The 18,212-nt window shown below is 44.2% G+C and overlaps 1 protein-coding gene across 1 annotated transcript in view; it reads right to left on the minus strand.

Moving 5' to 3' along the window:
• LOC138265670 (serotransferrin-A-like) overlaps positions 1-18,212 on the minus strand; it is a 478,400-nt gene that overhangs the window by 205,297 nt on the left and 254,891 nt on the right. The window contains exons 9-12 of the mRNA XM_069213586.1: positions 4,583-4,734; positions 2,740-2,836; positions 2,617-2,655; positions 1,701-1,859 (exon numbers count right to left, since the gene is read on the minus strand). Coding sequence (XP_069069687.1) covers positions 1,701-1,859; positions 2,617-2,655; positions 2,740-2,836; positions 4,583-4,734 — 447 coding nt within the window. The remainder of the gene's footprint in view (positions 1-1,700; positions 1,860-2,616; positions 2,656-2,739; positions 2,837-4,582; positions 4,735-18,212) is intronic.

Below are 18,212 nucleotides of genomic sequence, written 5' to 3' on the forward strand. Positions count from 1 at the left end.
CTCGTCATATAACAGGGGTCAGTGCTTGTGGGAATATTGCATATATCAATATAAATGTTCCAGTGTGGTGGAAAGCATCTGCTTACCCAGTGTGGGTCTCAAGGGAGCATGTTTGGTCAATAGGGTAATGCAGGAGGACAGTGGTATGGTAGCAGTTATAGATGCCGGGCCAAAGGGTGTCAGAACCCAATGAGAAAGGGCACACACGCCAGTTAAGATTGAAAGGTTGCAGCACAGGCTGTTGCAGTTGGGGACTGACAGGCAGATAGAGAGGTTGTTACATAGATTTGATCATGGTTTCTGGTTATGTTATGAAGGGCCCAGGGTGCGGCGTTGGGCAGACAGCCAGTCGGGGACATGAAGAGTTGGTAAGGAGAAAACCTTTGAAGGAGGGAAGAGGAGGGCGAATTGAGAGGCCATTTGAGGACTGTCCATTGGACAATTTTAGGATATCTCCAATTGGGTGGTCCCAAAGAAGGAGACAGGTGAATTCCATTTGATTCAACACTTGTCATGGCCAGGAGGCCTGTAAGTTAATTGATTTTATCCCAGAGGCACCCAGTAGACTCAGAGATCCTGGGGTTTGCTGAGATAATGGTGTGGGTGTTCTTTGGGGCATTTCAGGTCATGGAGATAGTTGGTTCAAGGGACAGGATTGGGATCAGTTAGAAGGATGTGAGATTGGCTGCAAGGGCAGTGCAGGATTGCCTTCCTAGGTCAAAGACTGATCAGTCAGATAGGGTCACATGTGCTACTTTGAGAGCTTACCCTAATACACGGGTTTGCCCACGGGCATGCTGGTCGAAGTTGCAGAGGAAAGGTGCAGGTGCTGGCGAAGTTTTTAGGCATGCAGAGGCCAAGTTTTGAGCGTTGCAAGTGCTGGAGGTTCCGCGAAAGGCTTTGAGTTAAGTGGTATACAAGGCTCAGGATTTTGGTATGGATTCATTCCACCACCATCACATTACATCCACCACCAATATGGTATCAGTAATAGAATAAGCCCTGGAAAAGCCAATAGGTGTTGCTTAGTCATAATTGAAAATGCAAACCAGACTATTGCATTTGCCAATATTTGTTTCTCCTGACCGCCAGTACTTCATTAGCTCATCACATTGTGGATTTTCCATTACCACTACCGATTTCCCCAAAAACGCAGGCCCTGACTCACAATGGTACCTTACACTTTGCATCTTCCCATTTCATTTAGAGCCTGAGACGAGGCTACAGAACCAACAGCTAAACAGGCCTTCAGAAAACAAACAACTACTAATGAGGGAGCAAAAAGAAAAAATGGTGGACCATCTGCCACAAGTGTGTTAGGAGGGGTTTCCTCTGCTCCGTTGGTGTTTTAGCGGGTGATTATCATGAAATAAATTAGGCAGTTAGATCTGTTTTTTTACATTTTTGTCACCAATGCCATTATTGCATCTCCACATATTTATTTTCTTCTTTTCTTACTGTATCGTGGCCTGCTCTACATCACCAGTCAATTACAGATCCCCTGCGCTTGCTTTTGGAAGGAGGCTAGGTTTTCTGTTCTAGACCTGTACTTAGATGTTACTGTAAGGAACACCACATCTAAGCAAAAGTTCCTCTGGTGTATCCACAAGCACGTCAAATAATGTTCACAATAATTGCACATTAGATGCTGGTGAAAACAAAATGAGAGGCACAATGCAAGGATAGGGTCGAACACTCACCAACTTTGCAGTTCTGAGTCCGGTTCTGTATCAGACCAATTGGGACATTCCACCCCGCCGTTCTACCAAAGCCTGTGTGGCAGGCCTTCTTTCCACGTAGGCTATTCCAAGAGATGTCCTTGTTGCTTTTCTTTACTATGGCCACAGCATAGTATGTGCCTTAAATAATGACAAAATGAAAGGTGTGATTGAAATTACATCTAAGAAGAGATTTCTGAGAAAGCTCCTGAACTCCTTGACAGATAGAGGCATCACAGTTTCTACGTAGTTTATCTAGCCATAGCAAAGAAACATTTCCACTCCACACTTTTTAATCCAAATAGCTAATGTCAGCACCCACAAAAGAAAACAAGAATGCCATGTCAGTACGTAACTATAATTACCAAGCAGAGTCTAAAAAGGCTCTTAATGGTTGACATCGCAATATCTTAAGAAGAGCTGTATAATTAACCTTCAGACCATGCTCTTGAGTGACACCATGAAACTAAACTAGAGTATTCACAAATTAAATATTTCAGGAGGGGTTAACAAGAGTTGCAATTTCAAAACAATTCACATGTAGACAAGAAAAAGAACAAACAGAGAATAATGTAACATTAAATGAGATCTGTCCTGTGTCCTGAGAGGCACAGTGTTATCACCCACACACCGGATTAAGAGCTCCCATCAATTTGCAATGAGAAGAGTTCAAGCAATAGTCAATGAGAACCCACAACTTTTTTATATTCCCAAATATTTCGAAAGGGCCATGAGTCTGCGCCATCAGCGAGCATCATAATCTTCAGTTCTTTATCTTTCTCATGTAGTTGATTGTCTGGTTGATGATTAATGGCTCTAGAATAATGTTTCAATAATCAAAAATATAACACAATCTAATTCCTCAAACACTGGACAGAACATATCCATCCATACTCACCTGTCTTTGTTCCTTTGTTTCTGCAAGGGGTTTTATTATCTGCAATGGACACAAAGCAACAGTTAGACAAAAACCCCAAACTACAACTTCCCTTTAAATCAAACATCTGTGCTAGCAACATACCTGCGTCGTAATACTCCCCCATGACGGGCACCAGACCACATTTCCCAGCAGTGAAGACAACTCCTCCATCCAAGGTCACAGCATCTGCCTCTCGTTTCTAAAATTACAAACAAACTGATGACCGTTGAACGCCATGACTGCTCCTGCCCAAAAAATATCCTATGTTTTTTCAGTTTATTGAAAGATTCATGGTACTTCTTACAATGGTAGGACGAAAGATCAAATTCATTTTCTGTGCTTTAGCAGACCCTAACTCTCTAAAAGCGTCTCCTTTTCTGACACGGCAACCAGTTCCAGTTTCCAGTATCTATATCAATTTATCAACTTAATCCAGAACACTCAAATTTATCTTTAGTGATTAAGCACCTTCAATGTCCATATATCTACCCAAGTAATCTACCTATGAAGAACATGTGACAAATCCATGGCTGTCGTAAACTGATGATTCAACCAGAGAACTAGAAAGTGTTTTATTCCGATTGTAGGCTCCAGGAATTTTCATCAATACCCATAACGCTCATAATGTCTAAGGCTATTCCTAGAAGTATGTGGTCCCAAAAAGAGAAGTCTTAAAAGCTCTTTGCGAACCCTGGGGGGAAATTAGGATGATGTCTGACTGAGTATCAACTGAAAACTCTTCTGTAAGAGACCACAAATTGAAAACGTCATATATGGGGATATTATATATTAAACAATTTATGAATCATGCTCGAAATATTGCACGTGCTGTAGGTACATTTTGATAGACACTTAAAGCGCAGCAACTTGAAACATGTATAAAATGCTGTAGAGTTTGTAAAGTTGATATTGCTAGGTGCATGTTTGTTATTCTATGAGTAATATATATGAAGGTAATTCTGGACAGAATTCGGCCCACATTTAACAGAGAGTGGCGCAGTGCAGTGTTCCGCCAAAATTGGCAGCGCCGCCCTGCGTCACTTTAGAAATGCAGGGTTGTGCTGTATTTATTTGAAAACAGCATACCACGGCGTTTCCCCCTGCTCTGGCACTAAATTGAGTTGCCTAGCGCCAATGCAGGCATCCTTGCACCATCGTGCAAGATTGTCTGCGTTGAGGGGTTTGATTGTTTATGTGCGGGTAGGTGTCCCTTTCTGCACATAAACAATCACTAATGACGATTTGGCACTTCTGTGTGTGCTGCAGAATGTAGCACACACAGAAGTGCCAAAATTTCATTTTGAAAGATTGTTTATGAGCAGGAAGGGACACCTTCCTGCAAATAAGCAATAATTTTTGGCATTTTGCTCTTTCGATGCGTGCTGCAGAATGCAGCACACATAGAAAAAGCAAAAAACGAGGAGGAATAAAAGTATTCCTCCTCGTTGTGCCACTCTAACACCACCTCTGGGGTGGCGTTGGAGTTTGGTGCTGCCTCAGGTTTACGAAAACACGTAAATCTGGGGAAGAGCCAAAATGCAATGGGTGTTGCTGTGGCACGCCCACAGCAACATCCATTGCACTTCTCTTCCACGCAAAGTACCGCGTGTGAAGAGGCGATATTAACAAGATGGTGTTAAGCCACAAAAAGTGGCTTTGCCCCACCTTGTAAATACGGTGCACGGCATAGCGCCACCGGAGCGTCACGGAAAGTGATGCTCCGGTGGTGCTGGGGGCCCATAAATATGCCCCTTCCTTTCTTTACTTCTGTTTAGATGCAGCCATGTTATCCAAGGAGGCAATGCTGCTGGGGTGTGTGGCGTGAGTTTGGTCTTGAATAGTGGCAGAAGATGTGGTTGCTGGCAAGGCCTTGGTGATAGTGAAGGACTTCCCCAATTCTAAATGAGGAACAGGTATAGACCAAAAACCCGGGTAAATATCTTACCAGAATCTGAAGAATGCACTCTTCCGCTGAATTTGCCTCAGTGCATTCGATGGTGGCCCCGCTTAAAGCACTCCATGTGTCACACTTTACTTTCTCCTCCCTGCTCATAGTACACCAGCGCACCCTGTTCACCGAGGTGGAGGTTTCCGTCTCTGAGAAAAAGAGCAATTCATTTGAAAACTCCAGTGAGCAGGAAGAGGGACGAGCTTTCAAAAATAGGAACAATTTGACCATCAAGAGAACCTTTCGGGATCATTATGTAAAAACTGAGAGTTACGTACAACATAGATAAAACCTTTCCTGGACAACACATATTAATCAGAAAAGTGACCCACATTTGTTGTAGGCTTTCGTGGTTTCACTATGGTATGCATTTTCCATAGACTGTTTTTTAAGGAGGGCTACCAACATTTTATTATTGTTGGCATTCAACTGGCATACTCTTTTGTATTTGTTGTGGTACTTTTAGCTCCTTGCACTGACTTGAGTTACTATAGTCTGCGCTTTGCACTCTGGATCTTTTCTAGCATTTAAATGGATTCTGGGGTGGGCAAGAAAGAGTAAGTTTTAGAAATTGGGTCTTTGGTTGGCAGTCAGGTTACCCCATGTCCAAGCAAGGAGCCTCACTATAGTCAGGGTAAAGGAGAATCACCCTCAGTTAACCCCTGCTCACCCCCTTGGTAGCTTGGCATGAGCAGGCAGGTTTAACTTCAGAGAGGTGCAAAGTATTTGTACCAACACACACACAGTAGTATGGTAAAAACACCACAAAATGACTCAACACAGGTTTAGAAAAATAGCCAATATTTAGCTAAACAAAACGCGAAAAAAACAGTAAAAACCCAACATACACAAGTCAAGTTATGAATTGTTAAAGATTAAACTAAAAAATAGTGCTTAGAAACACAAAATGCCTCGAATGAGGTGATAACACAGAGTCGTTCCCAACAATCTGATGCCATGGTGCCAGGTACAGAGTCACGAGGACCCCCAGGTATAGTACCTTAATAAACTGTGAGAACAAATCAAGTGCGGGACGTGCTTGATTTAACAAGGGGGACTACGAGTCCCAGACTGCTTTTGGCACCAGGAGGCGGCCATTTCCTGCACCAGCTCCCCCTACACACCTCTCCAGCAAGCGCTATAAAGCGCCAGGGGGACACTGCAGCGTGGGATGCACCCAGGCCAAGGGCGGGGCTGTCCACACCCATCAGAGCCAGAAGGAGGCTGGTCTGGGTCACCCCATTAACATATATTATCAAGTAGGCCTCGCTGGTGCTTTACATTACATTGTATTGCTGTATTCTCGGGTGTCTACAACTTAGCTCGTACTTCAGTTTCCATTAAACCTAAATAGGGTTGGCAACTACTGAGGATTCCTGGACTGACTAAGGGCCGACACCATGGTGAAGCAGAAGGCAAAAGACGGCCCTCAGAGCACAGGGGCACCAAAAAGAAGATTCTGAGGCATTCAGCTTAGAACTGTAAATTAGCAGAAATTGATGATCTACTTGAGGAAGTGGAAGGGTTGCTTGTATACACAGATAAACGCCCAGATAAGGTGACCAAAGGGCCGGGTCAGAAAAAAACAGCAAAAGAATACACCTACAAGGGCATTAAGTCATTTCCCAAGCAATTTACCAATGTTAGTGCTACACCCCCTAACATCAAATGTAGCAAAACTATTACCCAGCCCCCTTCTGCACCTAAAACTACACATATGGAACAACCTGAATTAGCTCAAAACATCCCCACTTAGGTCAAGGAAATACTAATAACTCCATCAATACCAAGTATATGATGTTCAAATAGATATGAGATACTGGGCACCCCAGAGATAGAACAGACAGGTCCAGTGACTCCAGACATATCTAATGCTCTGTTTATTTTAGGCAGCAACACCATAGGTGAACAACTACATTCCCTCAAGGGTGAAATAGTAAGCCTTCAAGAGCATATGGGGCGACTAGCAACATATTTACACACTAAATTGGACAAGTTCAATGCACTCACAGGGGTGATAAATATTAGCTAAAAGAATTATACAAAGGATCAGACCCAGGCAGGGCCCAACAGCATATGGCCCCAAGGTTATCCCCCCGTGTGACCACAAGTACTACCACTAAAGAACTTAGACAGAAAAGAGTAGGAAGCCTCCCCCCTAGCTCTAAGACTTATAAGGGCAGCGAACATCAAGATCATTGTGTAAATTTGGTCCCTGAGTATACCCAAATATCTTGAAAACGTATAGAGCAGGATCTCCAATTAGCCAGGTTGCCACAAAAGGAGGAAGAGGTCCAAATGCTACGCATGGGAAGACACATGACATCTTTATGACTAATGTCCCCAAACGAACAACTGACAAAAGGGAAACGCAAGAAATGCTTATTTACAAGGCAGTACACTGGATAAGATACACGAAAGGCTGTAGGTCAGTTATTAGCGAAGACATCGTTTCTACTAATCACCTCAATAGCAACAACAAATGTGACACAATTAGACTGGGGTTAAGGTCAAAACATCTAGCAGAAGGCTTAATAGCTTTTGACCAAAGATCCCGACCCACTATACCCTCCCAAATAACCCTTAAACCACATGATCCAAATGTGAGCGGCTCACTGCCTAACGCCATAAACTCTGTCCACATATCTACCCACTGGACAAATTCACCTTGGGCGGGCCAGGAAGCTGACTTTAACAAGATTGATTGACTAAAGGGAAATGGAAGGAAGATAGTGCCCCCCAACATGAGCATAGACAAGGAACTGGACCGCACAGAAAGGATAACCGTGATAGGGCCAGCTGACACGCCTGAGAACACCAAGTGGAAACCTCAACTGTGCGGGGGGGCCATAACCAGGGAAGAACAGGCCGCTGAAGATTCAGTGCAAAACCCAGAGGAAAGCTTCACATGGGGGAATCAAATTAAAATACTGTCGTGGAACATAGCTGGACTAAGAGCTAAACTCCCAGACCCAGAATGAGGATGCTTTATAGACCCTCACCACATAATTCTCCTGTAGGGGACCTGGGCAACTGAAGCATGACATAGTTCTGGGTTCATAACATACAGTGTAGAAGCCACTCCCTCTTCGTCAGGGAGGGCCTCTGAAGGCTTACTGGCCTGGCTCCGCTTGGACCAATTCCCTGCAGCTAAAGTAATTCCATCTGAGAGCAGAGATGTATTAAGCTTGGAAATTAGAAATTCCATCTATTGTGAAATAAAAACTATAGCTATTTTGAACATATATTTAAGATCTGTACTAGCCTCTCCCCCACGGTGGTCCATCTCTCGAACCTCTTAGGTACATGCCAGGGAAATTCGCTGAAAATAATAGCAGGGGATTGCAATACCACAATAACAAAGGAGATTGAAATGGAAAGAAGGGAGATTTATCCATCGTATATATTGGCAAGACCTAGCCTCCCCAAGGCTAAGGGGAAAAAGCCATCATATGTAACTCTACAAATAGCTGAACTGATTTCCACTCAAGGCTTGAGTATAGTAAACGGTAATACCAAATCTGACTTCCTCCAACATCCAACTTTTCAAAGGGGTTTAGTAACAAGCAACATAGATTACTTATTTTTAGATCAGCTCCTTTGGCCCTTCCTAATAGATATGGAAATTGTGTCAAGAATGGATAGTGACCATCATGCTCTAAGCCTTAGGTTGAGTTTGACCCCCTTTGAGGACCCAGACCTAAACCCAGTAATAAGAGTGGATATGCTTCAGACCTCTAACAACTTGTGGAACATAAAATGGCCAGCGGTAGTGAAGGATAAAAAGGCTTTAACAGGTATGGTATATAACGTTTTTGAGAATACACTAAGGCAACTTCTGAGCGGGCAAGTGTGGGAACTTTCCCCAATCTTCATACACATCTGAAGGACCAATTGAGCAAGTTCTTTGTAAACGAAGTTAAAAGAGCTATTAGCAAGGAAAAACAACTACCTCCCTGGTACACGAAAGAATGCAGACTTGCCAAAGGCATTTTTAAGGAGGAAGGTCAGGGCAAATAAGAAATACTAGGAAAAACTACAAAATTGTTTTTACAAAAGGCTAGAAAAGCTTGGGCAATTGAGAAGGGGGCAGAAATAGCAGATGCACAATACCGAGAGAATGAGAAAGCCTTTTGGAAGCTAGTCTCCCAGGGAACTCGCTGTATTGACAACTACATGGAACTGAATGTCCCACTTGAGAAATGGGTTGCTCATTTTGAGAGTTTATACACAGCTAAGGTGAAGGGAACAATGGAAACTGCTGTGATAGGTGGAAAAAGATTGGTTGACAACAGTGACAACACAGCCCTAGGTGAAATTACATTGGAGGGCATGGGAAGAGAGGAGTGAGCTTTACTCTAGCTGAAACACATAATTCTATGAGACAGGTTAAAAGGGAAAAAGCTCCTGGATTAGATTGCATCCCAGGTGACCTTGACATTTCCCAACCTGAGGTCTGGCCTCCGTACCTCAATAGTTTAAGCAACGCCATATTGAAGGAGGAGGGGATTCCGCCATCTTGGCAAGGAGCAGTCATAATCCCCATATATAAAAAGGGTAACAGAGACGAACCATCTAATTATAGACCTATAAGCCTCATAGACACAAGCCAGAAAATATTCTATTGGCAGGTGTTCATGAGGCTCCAGAACTGGCTCCATGATAATGCAATCCTCGAACATGCCCAGGCGGGCTTCAGGACAGGTGTCAGTACAGTGGACCAGATCTTCCACTTTATGACATTATGCTGGAAGTACATCACATTGAAGCACAATCTTCTACACATAGCCTTTTTAGATCTTCAAGCTGCTTTTGACTTGACTCCAATGGAGAAACTCTGAGAGGTCCTAGAATCATATGGGACACCAAAGGACCTTGTATGGTTACTGAGAACATTACACAAGGATACTTTTGCCAGGGTTAGATGGAACAGGGTGGGTGATCTTACCCCTAAAATCCCCATTAATGGGGGAGTTAGACAAAGATGTGTCCTTGCCCCAACCTTGTTTAGTCTCTATATAAACGGAGCAGTGGAGTGGTTATCAAAATGCAAGCATGATGCACCTAAACTTGCAGGAGTACCCGTCCCAGTCCTCATGTTTGCATATGACCCTGGTGGTCTGACCGTCATGGGACTGCCGTTCCTGTCAGGAACATGGTTCCCAAAGGGCTGACAGGGGCTGCACTCATGGTCAGCCACGATGGTGCTGAGTTCAGCGCTGCCATGCTGATCATGAGTCCCTTTTCATGGTGGTTTAACTGCCATGAAGGGACTGGTGGAAAGGAAGTGCCGGGGCCACAGGGGGGCCCCTGCACTGCCCAAGACCATGTTGTGGGAAGTGCAGGGGCCCCTGTCCAGCACCCTCAGAATGCGCATTCCGAGGATGCTGTTGTGGTACGGTATTGGCATCAGCTGCCTTAAGGGAGCCCCGACCAATATCGTAGCACTGTTCCTACCGGGCTGATCAGCAAGAGCATCATATTACGACGATCCCCCTGATCAACCCAGTGGGAACATCATAATACAACTGGGGGTGAGGCTGTTGGGTTGATGGCGGTCTCATCCCTGCGAGTTTGGCGGTCGGCTTGTCCCATCGCCAAACTCATAATGAGGACCAAGATGCAGAATTGGTATCTGCACCCTCTCTGAGTAGCTGCTTCACTTGAGTGGTGATCAGTTCCCTGTCCACTATGCCCTTCCTGCTGTGGGGCAACTATACAATGTTCACATGTCCCTTTTGCTGAATTTTCTGGAAGCCTAGCAGTAGTTTGCCTTCTTCCAAAAGGTGTAAAACACATCGGTGAACCTGTAAAGCTGTATAAGGGAAAGGACGTGGCATAATGGTCTGAGCTGCCAACTTCGGAGCTGGGGAACCAAGCTCCGGTTTCGGTGTCAGCCCAACAGCCTGTGATTATGGGCAAATCACTTAGGGCCAGATGTAGCAAACTATTTGCGACTCGCAAACGGCAAAAATCGCCGTTTGTGACTCGCAAATGCGTGTTTGCTATGCTGAAATGCATTTTGCGAGTCGGAACGACTCGCAAAATGCATTTCAAAGTCGCAAATAGGAAGGGGTGTTCCCTTCCTATTTGCGAGTCGCAGTGGTATGCAATTCCATTTGCGACCGCGTATGCGGTCGCAAATGGAGTCGCAGTTACCATCCACTTGAAGTGGATGGTAACCCACTCGCAAACGGGAAGGGGTCCCCATGGGACCCCTTCCCCTTTGTGACTGGACCCAAAATTATTTTTTCAGGGCAGACAGTGGTCCAAGGGACCACTACCTGCCCTGAAAATATCAGAAACTAAAGGTTTCGTTTTTCTTTTCTAAGTGCAGCTCGTTTTCCTTTAAGGAAAACGGGCTACACTTGGAAAAAAAAAACTGCTTTATTTAAAAGCAGTCACGGACATGGAGGTCTGCTGTTCCCAGCAGGCCTCCATCCCCGTGAGTGCCCAGAGTCGCTATGGGGGCGCAAATTGCGACCCACCTCATTAATATTAATGAGGTGGGTCTTTGCGACCCCATAGCGACTCGCAGAAGGTGTCTGAGACACCTTTCTGCATAGCAAATTGAAACTTGCAATTTGCGAGTCGCACGGACTCGCAAATTGCAAGTCGCAATTTGCTATTTTCCTACATCTGGCCCTTAATCTCTCTGTGCCTAGAATTCAGTGTCTTGAGACCCTCATGGGTGATTTGCTGCACTTTACAAATCCTGTATTTATGTATTTATTATAAAATTGTGAAATCAACAAGAGGTAATTCATGTATCTCCCTCCTGGTTTTCCCGAAGGAACTAGTCTGTAAACTTAAAAACAAACAAAATAGGTGACTATGTTTTAAAGTGTAATTATTTTCCCCGACAGCTGACCTATAAAAGTAAAATATCATCACATCTGGCTGGTCCTTCTGCTGAAGAGATTTTTAGTACTCATTGGTTGTCCAAAAACATTTTATACTCCGAGCCAACAACCAAGTTGCAGCTTGTAATGATTTTTCATTGTGTACCGATCATCCATCAATTCACAAGCTAAAATTTAATTAATCAAAAATGGGTAGGAGAGAAAGGTTTACATTTAAAAATTGTTCATTAGAATCTGGATTTAGGAATAACAGTTTTTTATATGGCTTGGAATTTGGGATTAACCATGATATCATGTGATTCAGGGGGTGTTTCACAAAATGTTTTCTTTCATGTACACTGACTTACATTTAGAAGACAAAACTGGAGAAAAATTAATTAGATTTAACAAGTGTTCTACAACTCTATTCCCAAACTTTGTTTAGTACAGGTGATACCTTTTATGTGTTTGTGAGCCTATCACCTGCGAAAGGAAACGGCCACAAACGCACACTGGCAATGTCAATGTTTTTTATTTGAATTACATTTATTTTTCAAATGGTTGTAGCAGCAATATTTAGGCCTGTGGCTGACAGAAACCCAAAGTAGCCTAACAACTTGGGGAGATTTCTCAAAACTAGACACCCAGGCTGGTGTGGCCTATGTGGTGTCCACCACTGTGGCCCTCATTATGTCATTGGCGGTAAAAACCGCCTATCGCCACAGTGAGGCCCGCCAAAATATCGTTACCGCTGCTACCATCCGCCATATTATGATCAGTGCCGGACTTCCGCCACAAGAAGGGTGGAAATCCAGCAGTGATCATACTGGCGAATGGTGGTAAGCTGGCGCTGCTACCACCAGCACAGCCGCACCAGTAGAATGCAGTCAGCCATATCTGTGATACGGTCTGGCGGTGTTCTGCTGGCGAGTGCTGCTAGTGGTAGCAGTGCCCCTTCCCGTTCCATGCTGGAAGACCACCTGGAAGAAGGTAAGTTGGGCTTCCGACTGGAGAAGGGGTGGGGGGTGTTGTGTGTGTGGTTGTGTGAATGAATGTGTGAGTGTGTGCGGGCATGCTTGTGTGTGTGTAGTGTTGTTTGCATGGGTGTAGGCATGTGTGTGAATGTGTGTAAAAACGGCAATGTGAGTGCATATCTGCATGTCAGGGTGAATGTGTGTACAAATGTGTGCAACCATGACTGGATGTATGCGTGTATGAATGCGCGTATGCCAGTGAGTGAGTGGGTGTATGCGTGGTGCATGTCTCTGGGAGTGTGCATATATGGGGGTGAGAGGATTGGAAGGGGGAGTTTGGGTGGAGGGGGGTGGGTGGAGTCAGGTGAGTAAAAGGAATTCCCTGTCACCAGTAGGGCCTACTGCCATGGTTTTAATGGTGTGGCTAATGCCACGAAAACCATGGTGGTAGGCTGGCTCAAAATGCCAGCATGGGTACTATGCCGGCCACCGGGCTGGAGATTGACATCTCTGGCCGGGCGGCTGCTACCATCATGGTGGTCTGAGTGGAGAAGGGCCATTCTCATAATGTGGCGGTATGTACGCCAGCCTGTTGGCAGTATTGCCGCCATAATACCACTCACTGCTAGGGTCATAATGACCCCCTTCGTCTTTCCAAGGAAAACCCAACAAACATCAAACTTTAACAAAAAAATAACAGTTTTCCTCACATTTATGAAAAGGAAAGTTCTGGAATCTCCAGGAGGCAGTATTAGTCCTACCACCCAGCATTTCCATACTTCTGTTAAAAACATTACCCCACTTGTGTAGGTGGATCTATCACCTGCAACAGGAAAGGTCCCAAAATGAAGAGTGGAGACCTCAAGATTTTCCTTTTGATTTCCAGTAAATCGGAGGATGTCGGTACCTGCAGTATTTGGCCCAAAGGTAGGTGACATCCAGGGAAACTTACCAACTCCAGACATTTCTCAAATTAGACACCCAGAGGTGTCCAGGTTTGGCGTGGCTTATGTGGATTCCTCACTTTTTTCATACCATGAACAGTAAAAATCAAAGTTTAGCAAAAATACCAGAGCTGGCTTAAAATTAATTAACGGAAAGTTCTGAAATCTGAGTGGATAGACAAAAGTACTACCAGCCAGTGTTTCAAAAATTCTCTACTACACAGGAATCAGTCATAACCTGCACTGAAGTCAATTTTGTATCATTATGGCCTCCATAATGACATATAGCTACATTTTTGGTCCTTTCATATCACATGCTTTATGCCCTCCCACGCATCTGGGATAATATTTTCCGGGGGTGTGGGGTGTGTGTATGAATGTAACGTGCTAAGACTTTAGCCACTGACCAGGCATGTTGGGAAAGAAAATGTGATACTGCCCAAGCAAGCCACAGCACCTGGATTTCCCTGAGGTTCTAGTTTTCAGAAATGGCCTGGGTTGGTGATATTCAATCGGTGCTGGCTGACCCTATGATCTGAATACTGCAGGCATTCCCCATGGAAAGAAAGTTTTGACATTAGCTTGGCATTCTGAGTAAGAAGATTTGCTGGAACCCATGCAAGCTACACCACCCACGATTTTGCAGGGTGTTTTGGCTTTAGAAAAGGCAAGAGTTGGTAGTGTTCCCTCAGTGCTGGCTGACCAAAGGATCCAAACACTTCAGCAATTCTCCATGGAAAGCGAGAGGTCATTGGGTGTTTTAGGCATAGGATAGACATTTACATATTATTCTATGTATTAAAGCATGCTGGCATTCACACAGGCCACACCATCCTGTATTTTCTGGTGCCTCTTGGTTTCACAAATACCCAGTGTTAGAAATTGGGCCTCTTGTTGGCAAATGAATGCACCCTGTCCAAGTAAGGAACCACAACCCTAGTCAGGGTAAGTCACAACACAACCTAAATTATCCTGTGCTCACCCTCCCGTAGCTTGGCACAGAGCAGGTAGACTTAACTTAGAAGGCAATGTATAAAGTATTTGTGCAATAATTCGTACAGTAACACAGTGAAAACACCACAAAAAGTATTCCACACCCGTTTAAGAAAATAGATAATATTTAGCTGAAAAAATATGCACAAGTCAAGATATGACTTTTTAAACGTTTAGATGGGCCTTAATCCATAAGAATCCCTGGCTGTGTCTTCTCAACACATAGTACCTGGGATAGGTAAAAAGAAACGATGCAAAGGGGACGCAGTGGATGTGATGCATCAAAAAGTAAAGCGTTGTGTTGTTTTTTCCAGCAGAGTTGATGCGTCAATTCTTTCCTCCTGGGCAAGGTGATGCGTTGATTTCCTGGTGCGCAGCAATGGCTCCTTACTATGATACCCAGGGACAAAGCGTGGAAAATTCAAAACATGCTGTGATGATGAAACAGGCGCTGCATTGATTTGGGAAGCACTGCGTCAATTTTTCAGCCACGAGAGAGGCGCTGTGTCAGTTCTGCAGGCGATGCGTTGATGTTTGCAGGCGTTGCATTAGTTTTCTGGTGCAGTGGATTTTCTCCCTCTGTGACTTCTTTGATGACTCTGAGACTTCTTAATAGGAGGCAATCTCTGTCCAAGCCCTTGGAGATCACTTGGGGTGGGGAAGAGGCAAAGTCCTTCCAGCAGAGTCAGGGGGTAGCAGGCAGCAGGGCGACAAGCAGGAGAGCAGTCCTTCCAGAAATGCAGTCCAGATGAGTCCTTTGGGCAGCATACAGTCCCTCTGACAGAATCCAGTTGTAGGTCCAGAAATGTTTGTGGGGGGGTCACATACCCAGTATATATTCCCAAATGTGCCCCTGAAGTGGGGGAATCTTCAAAGAGTGGTTGTGAAGTGCATCAGTCCCCCCTTCAAACCAGTCATGTCTGCCAAGAGATCTGTGCGGGGTGATCAATCCTCTGTGTAAGGTCAGACCACTAGACTTTGAAGTGTAAATAAGAGCTCATCCACACTTCCTGCCCTGGACGACCCATCACTATGAAGATGAATGCAGAAGCAGCTGAGTGTCCTGTGTTTATGGCTGTCTGGGTGGAATGCACATGATGAGATGTAAATCAGCACAGACCAGACGTGGATTGGAGAAAGGCTGTATAGCAGAGAGAGCAGTAGGTGCAGAGAAATGCCTACTTTCTAAAAGTGCAATTAATAAATGTTAAATCCATCTTCACCAGTAAGCAGAATTCCAACCAAACCAATCATGACAATGCTGCTCCTTTCAGATCAGAGATTACCACTTACAAGTATATAAGGGAATTCCCAGTTCTAGCCTATGAGAGGAGTAGGCTTCACAGTAGTGAAAAACTACTTTGGGAGTTTTTGCACTACCAGGACATGTAAACCTTACAAGTATGTGTCCTGCCTTTTACTTACATAGCATCATGCCCTGTGGGCTACCTAGGGCCTACTTTAGGGGTGACTTCTATCTAATTAAAGGGGAGTTTTAGTGCTTGACAAGTAGTTTCAAATGCCAAGTTGAAATGGCAGTTGAAACTCCTCACATAGGCCTTGTGACAGTGGCATGAGACATTGTTAAGGGGCTAGTTATGTGTGTGGCATCATAAGTGCTGCAGGCCCAACTGTAGCATTTAATTTACAGGTCCTATGCACATATCGCACACTTTACTAGGGCCTTATAGGTAAATTAAATTTGGCAATTGGGTATGAGGCAATGTTACAGTGTTTAGGGAAGAGAGCACAAGCACTGGTCAGCTGTGCTAAAGTGTGCAGATCCTATAACTAGCAAAAATTAGATCAGAAAAATGGAGGGAAGGAGGCAAAAGGTTGGGGGAGGACCACCCTAAGCTGTCAGTTCTAACACCATGTGTCAGTAGCACTTCCTAGGTGTCAGCCTATCTTGGCATCAGGTCCTGCCCCCAGGTATCATATAGTACTTAAGTTGCATGGGTGCATAAGGTCAGATAAGAGATGCCCCTCTCTATCAGCTCAAGTGGGAGCGAAGCAAATGCCATGCCTGAAAGATGCCACTCTTCATTAAACTTCCTGGTGTTTAGTTGGCGAATCCCAAATTGGAATCACCCTTCAGTGATGATATCCTAGGAGAAATCCACTAGAGATTGGTACCATTGGAAGGGTGAGAATGTCCCCTTTCCAACAGTACCCCAACAATTATGATTGCTAGTTGGGGGACTGAACTGTGTCCTCAAGCACTGAACAAAGTGAAGGTGAAGGAGTGAAACAGCTCCTTGCACGTTCACTTCCAATTGTGATGAAGCTAGTGTGACAGGTGCGCTGATCGTCCTTCACAAACAAAAGCAACAGGCTCCTAGGGATATTCTTTCTAATCAGCCTGAAGTGGAGGCTCTACAATTGACTGCTTGTAGTGCTAGCACCAGAGTGATTTCCTGCCCATAGTTGAAGGACATAATGGTAATCTTCGCCATACTGTGAAGGTAGTGCTGAGGTTACTGAACATCACATTGTTGTACCAAAGGGTTTAATGATGTGTTGTGAGGCTACAACTCTAGTTAGACAGTGATATTGTTTGCATCAGAAGATCCTGCAGCCCTTCTCTGCCTGATCTATAGGTCTATCCAGCAACTCCTGATAGGGAAGGAAACCTGTAATTAACTGATATCTTGCTCTTATCATGAAATTACAAATCAACCCCTAGTCCATGAAGATGATGTCAACTACATCACTTAATCCTTTGAATCATTCAGCACCTACAAACATTTCTCTTTTCATACCTAAGATCAGGTTATTTTACATACAAGGCCTGTCTGAGGCCTACACCTAGCTCAAGCTAGCCTTGAGCCAGGGACTGAATTAGAGAAGTGCCCTTGCTTGGGCCTAAGTTGGTGGCTTTTGGATTATGCCTCCACCAGGTGGCAACCAAATCCTCTCCAACAAGGCATGTACTTGGGAGGCATCCATGAATGGGAACATGCACAATTTCACTGACAGGCCCAATATTCAGGAATGGGTTCAAATCACCGGATATGCAGCTTGTGCTTGGGGCTGGAGACAATCAAGCCAGAGCATGCATCTATCTATCTATCTATCTATCTCTCTATCTATCTATCTATCTATCTATCTATCTATCTATCTATCTATCTATCTATCTATCTATCTATCTATCTATCTATCTACCTACCTATCTGTTGTGCCTGGAAAATAACTATTTGTTTCAAATAACTAGGTGTACAGGCAGCTGAGGAGAATGGCAATGGGTACCTGCTTTGCCCCCCAGCTATGCTAATTTGCATATGGGCTGGTGGGAGGAGCAGGTGCTCAGAGCAGAATTGTCAAATGTCTGGAACAACAGGGTTACACTTTGGACTAGGTTCATAGATGACCTTTTCATTATTTGGAAGTGGTCCAAGGAAAGTGCAAGTGTGTTAGAGTTAATTGACAGAATAAATCAAAGCGCCTTGAAGTTACACTTTACTAGCACTATTAATGACTCCAAGATAGTGTAAATTTATGTACATGACCATAAATTACACAGCCAAAAGTACAGAAAGCCAAATGCAGGTAACACCGAACTTTATTCTGACAGTTTCCATCCAGTCAATTTAAAACACAGCATTCCATATAATGAGGCGCTTCACACCCATAGAAGCTGCAGTGAGGATTAGAATTTGAACATGCCCTTCACCACTTTGCCCAAATATTCCAAAAAAGATGCTACACAGAAGATGTTACTTAGAATTAATTTGACAAAGCTAAAAGGAGCAACAGGGAGCAAGTGTTGCTTAGGAGTAATAAGCACAAGAACAGGGAATCCCCATAAATGAGGTTCATTACCCAATAGTGTGTAGAGCAGGGATCTATTAGAAAAATCCTAAGTAAGCACTGG

This window comes from Pleurodeles waltl, chromosome 11, assembly GCF_031143425.1.
Source record: "Pleurodeles waltl isolate 20211129_DDA chromosome 11, aPleWal1.hap1.20221129, whole genome shotgun sequence".
Lineage (NCBI taxonomy): Eukaryota > Metazoa > Chordata > Amphibia > Caudata > Salamandridae > Pleurodeles > Pleurodeles waltl.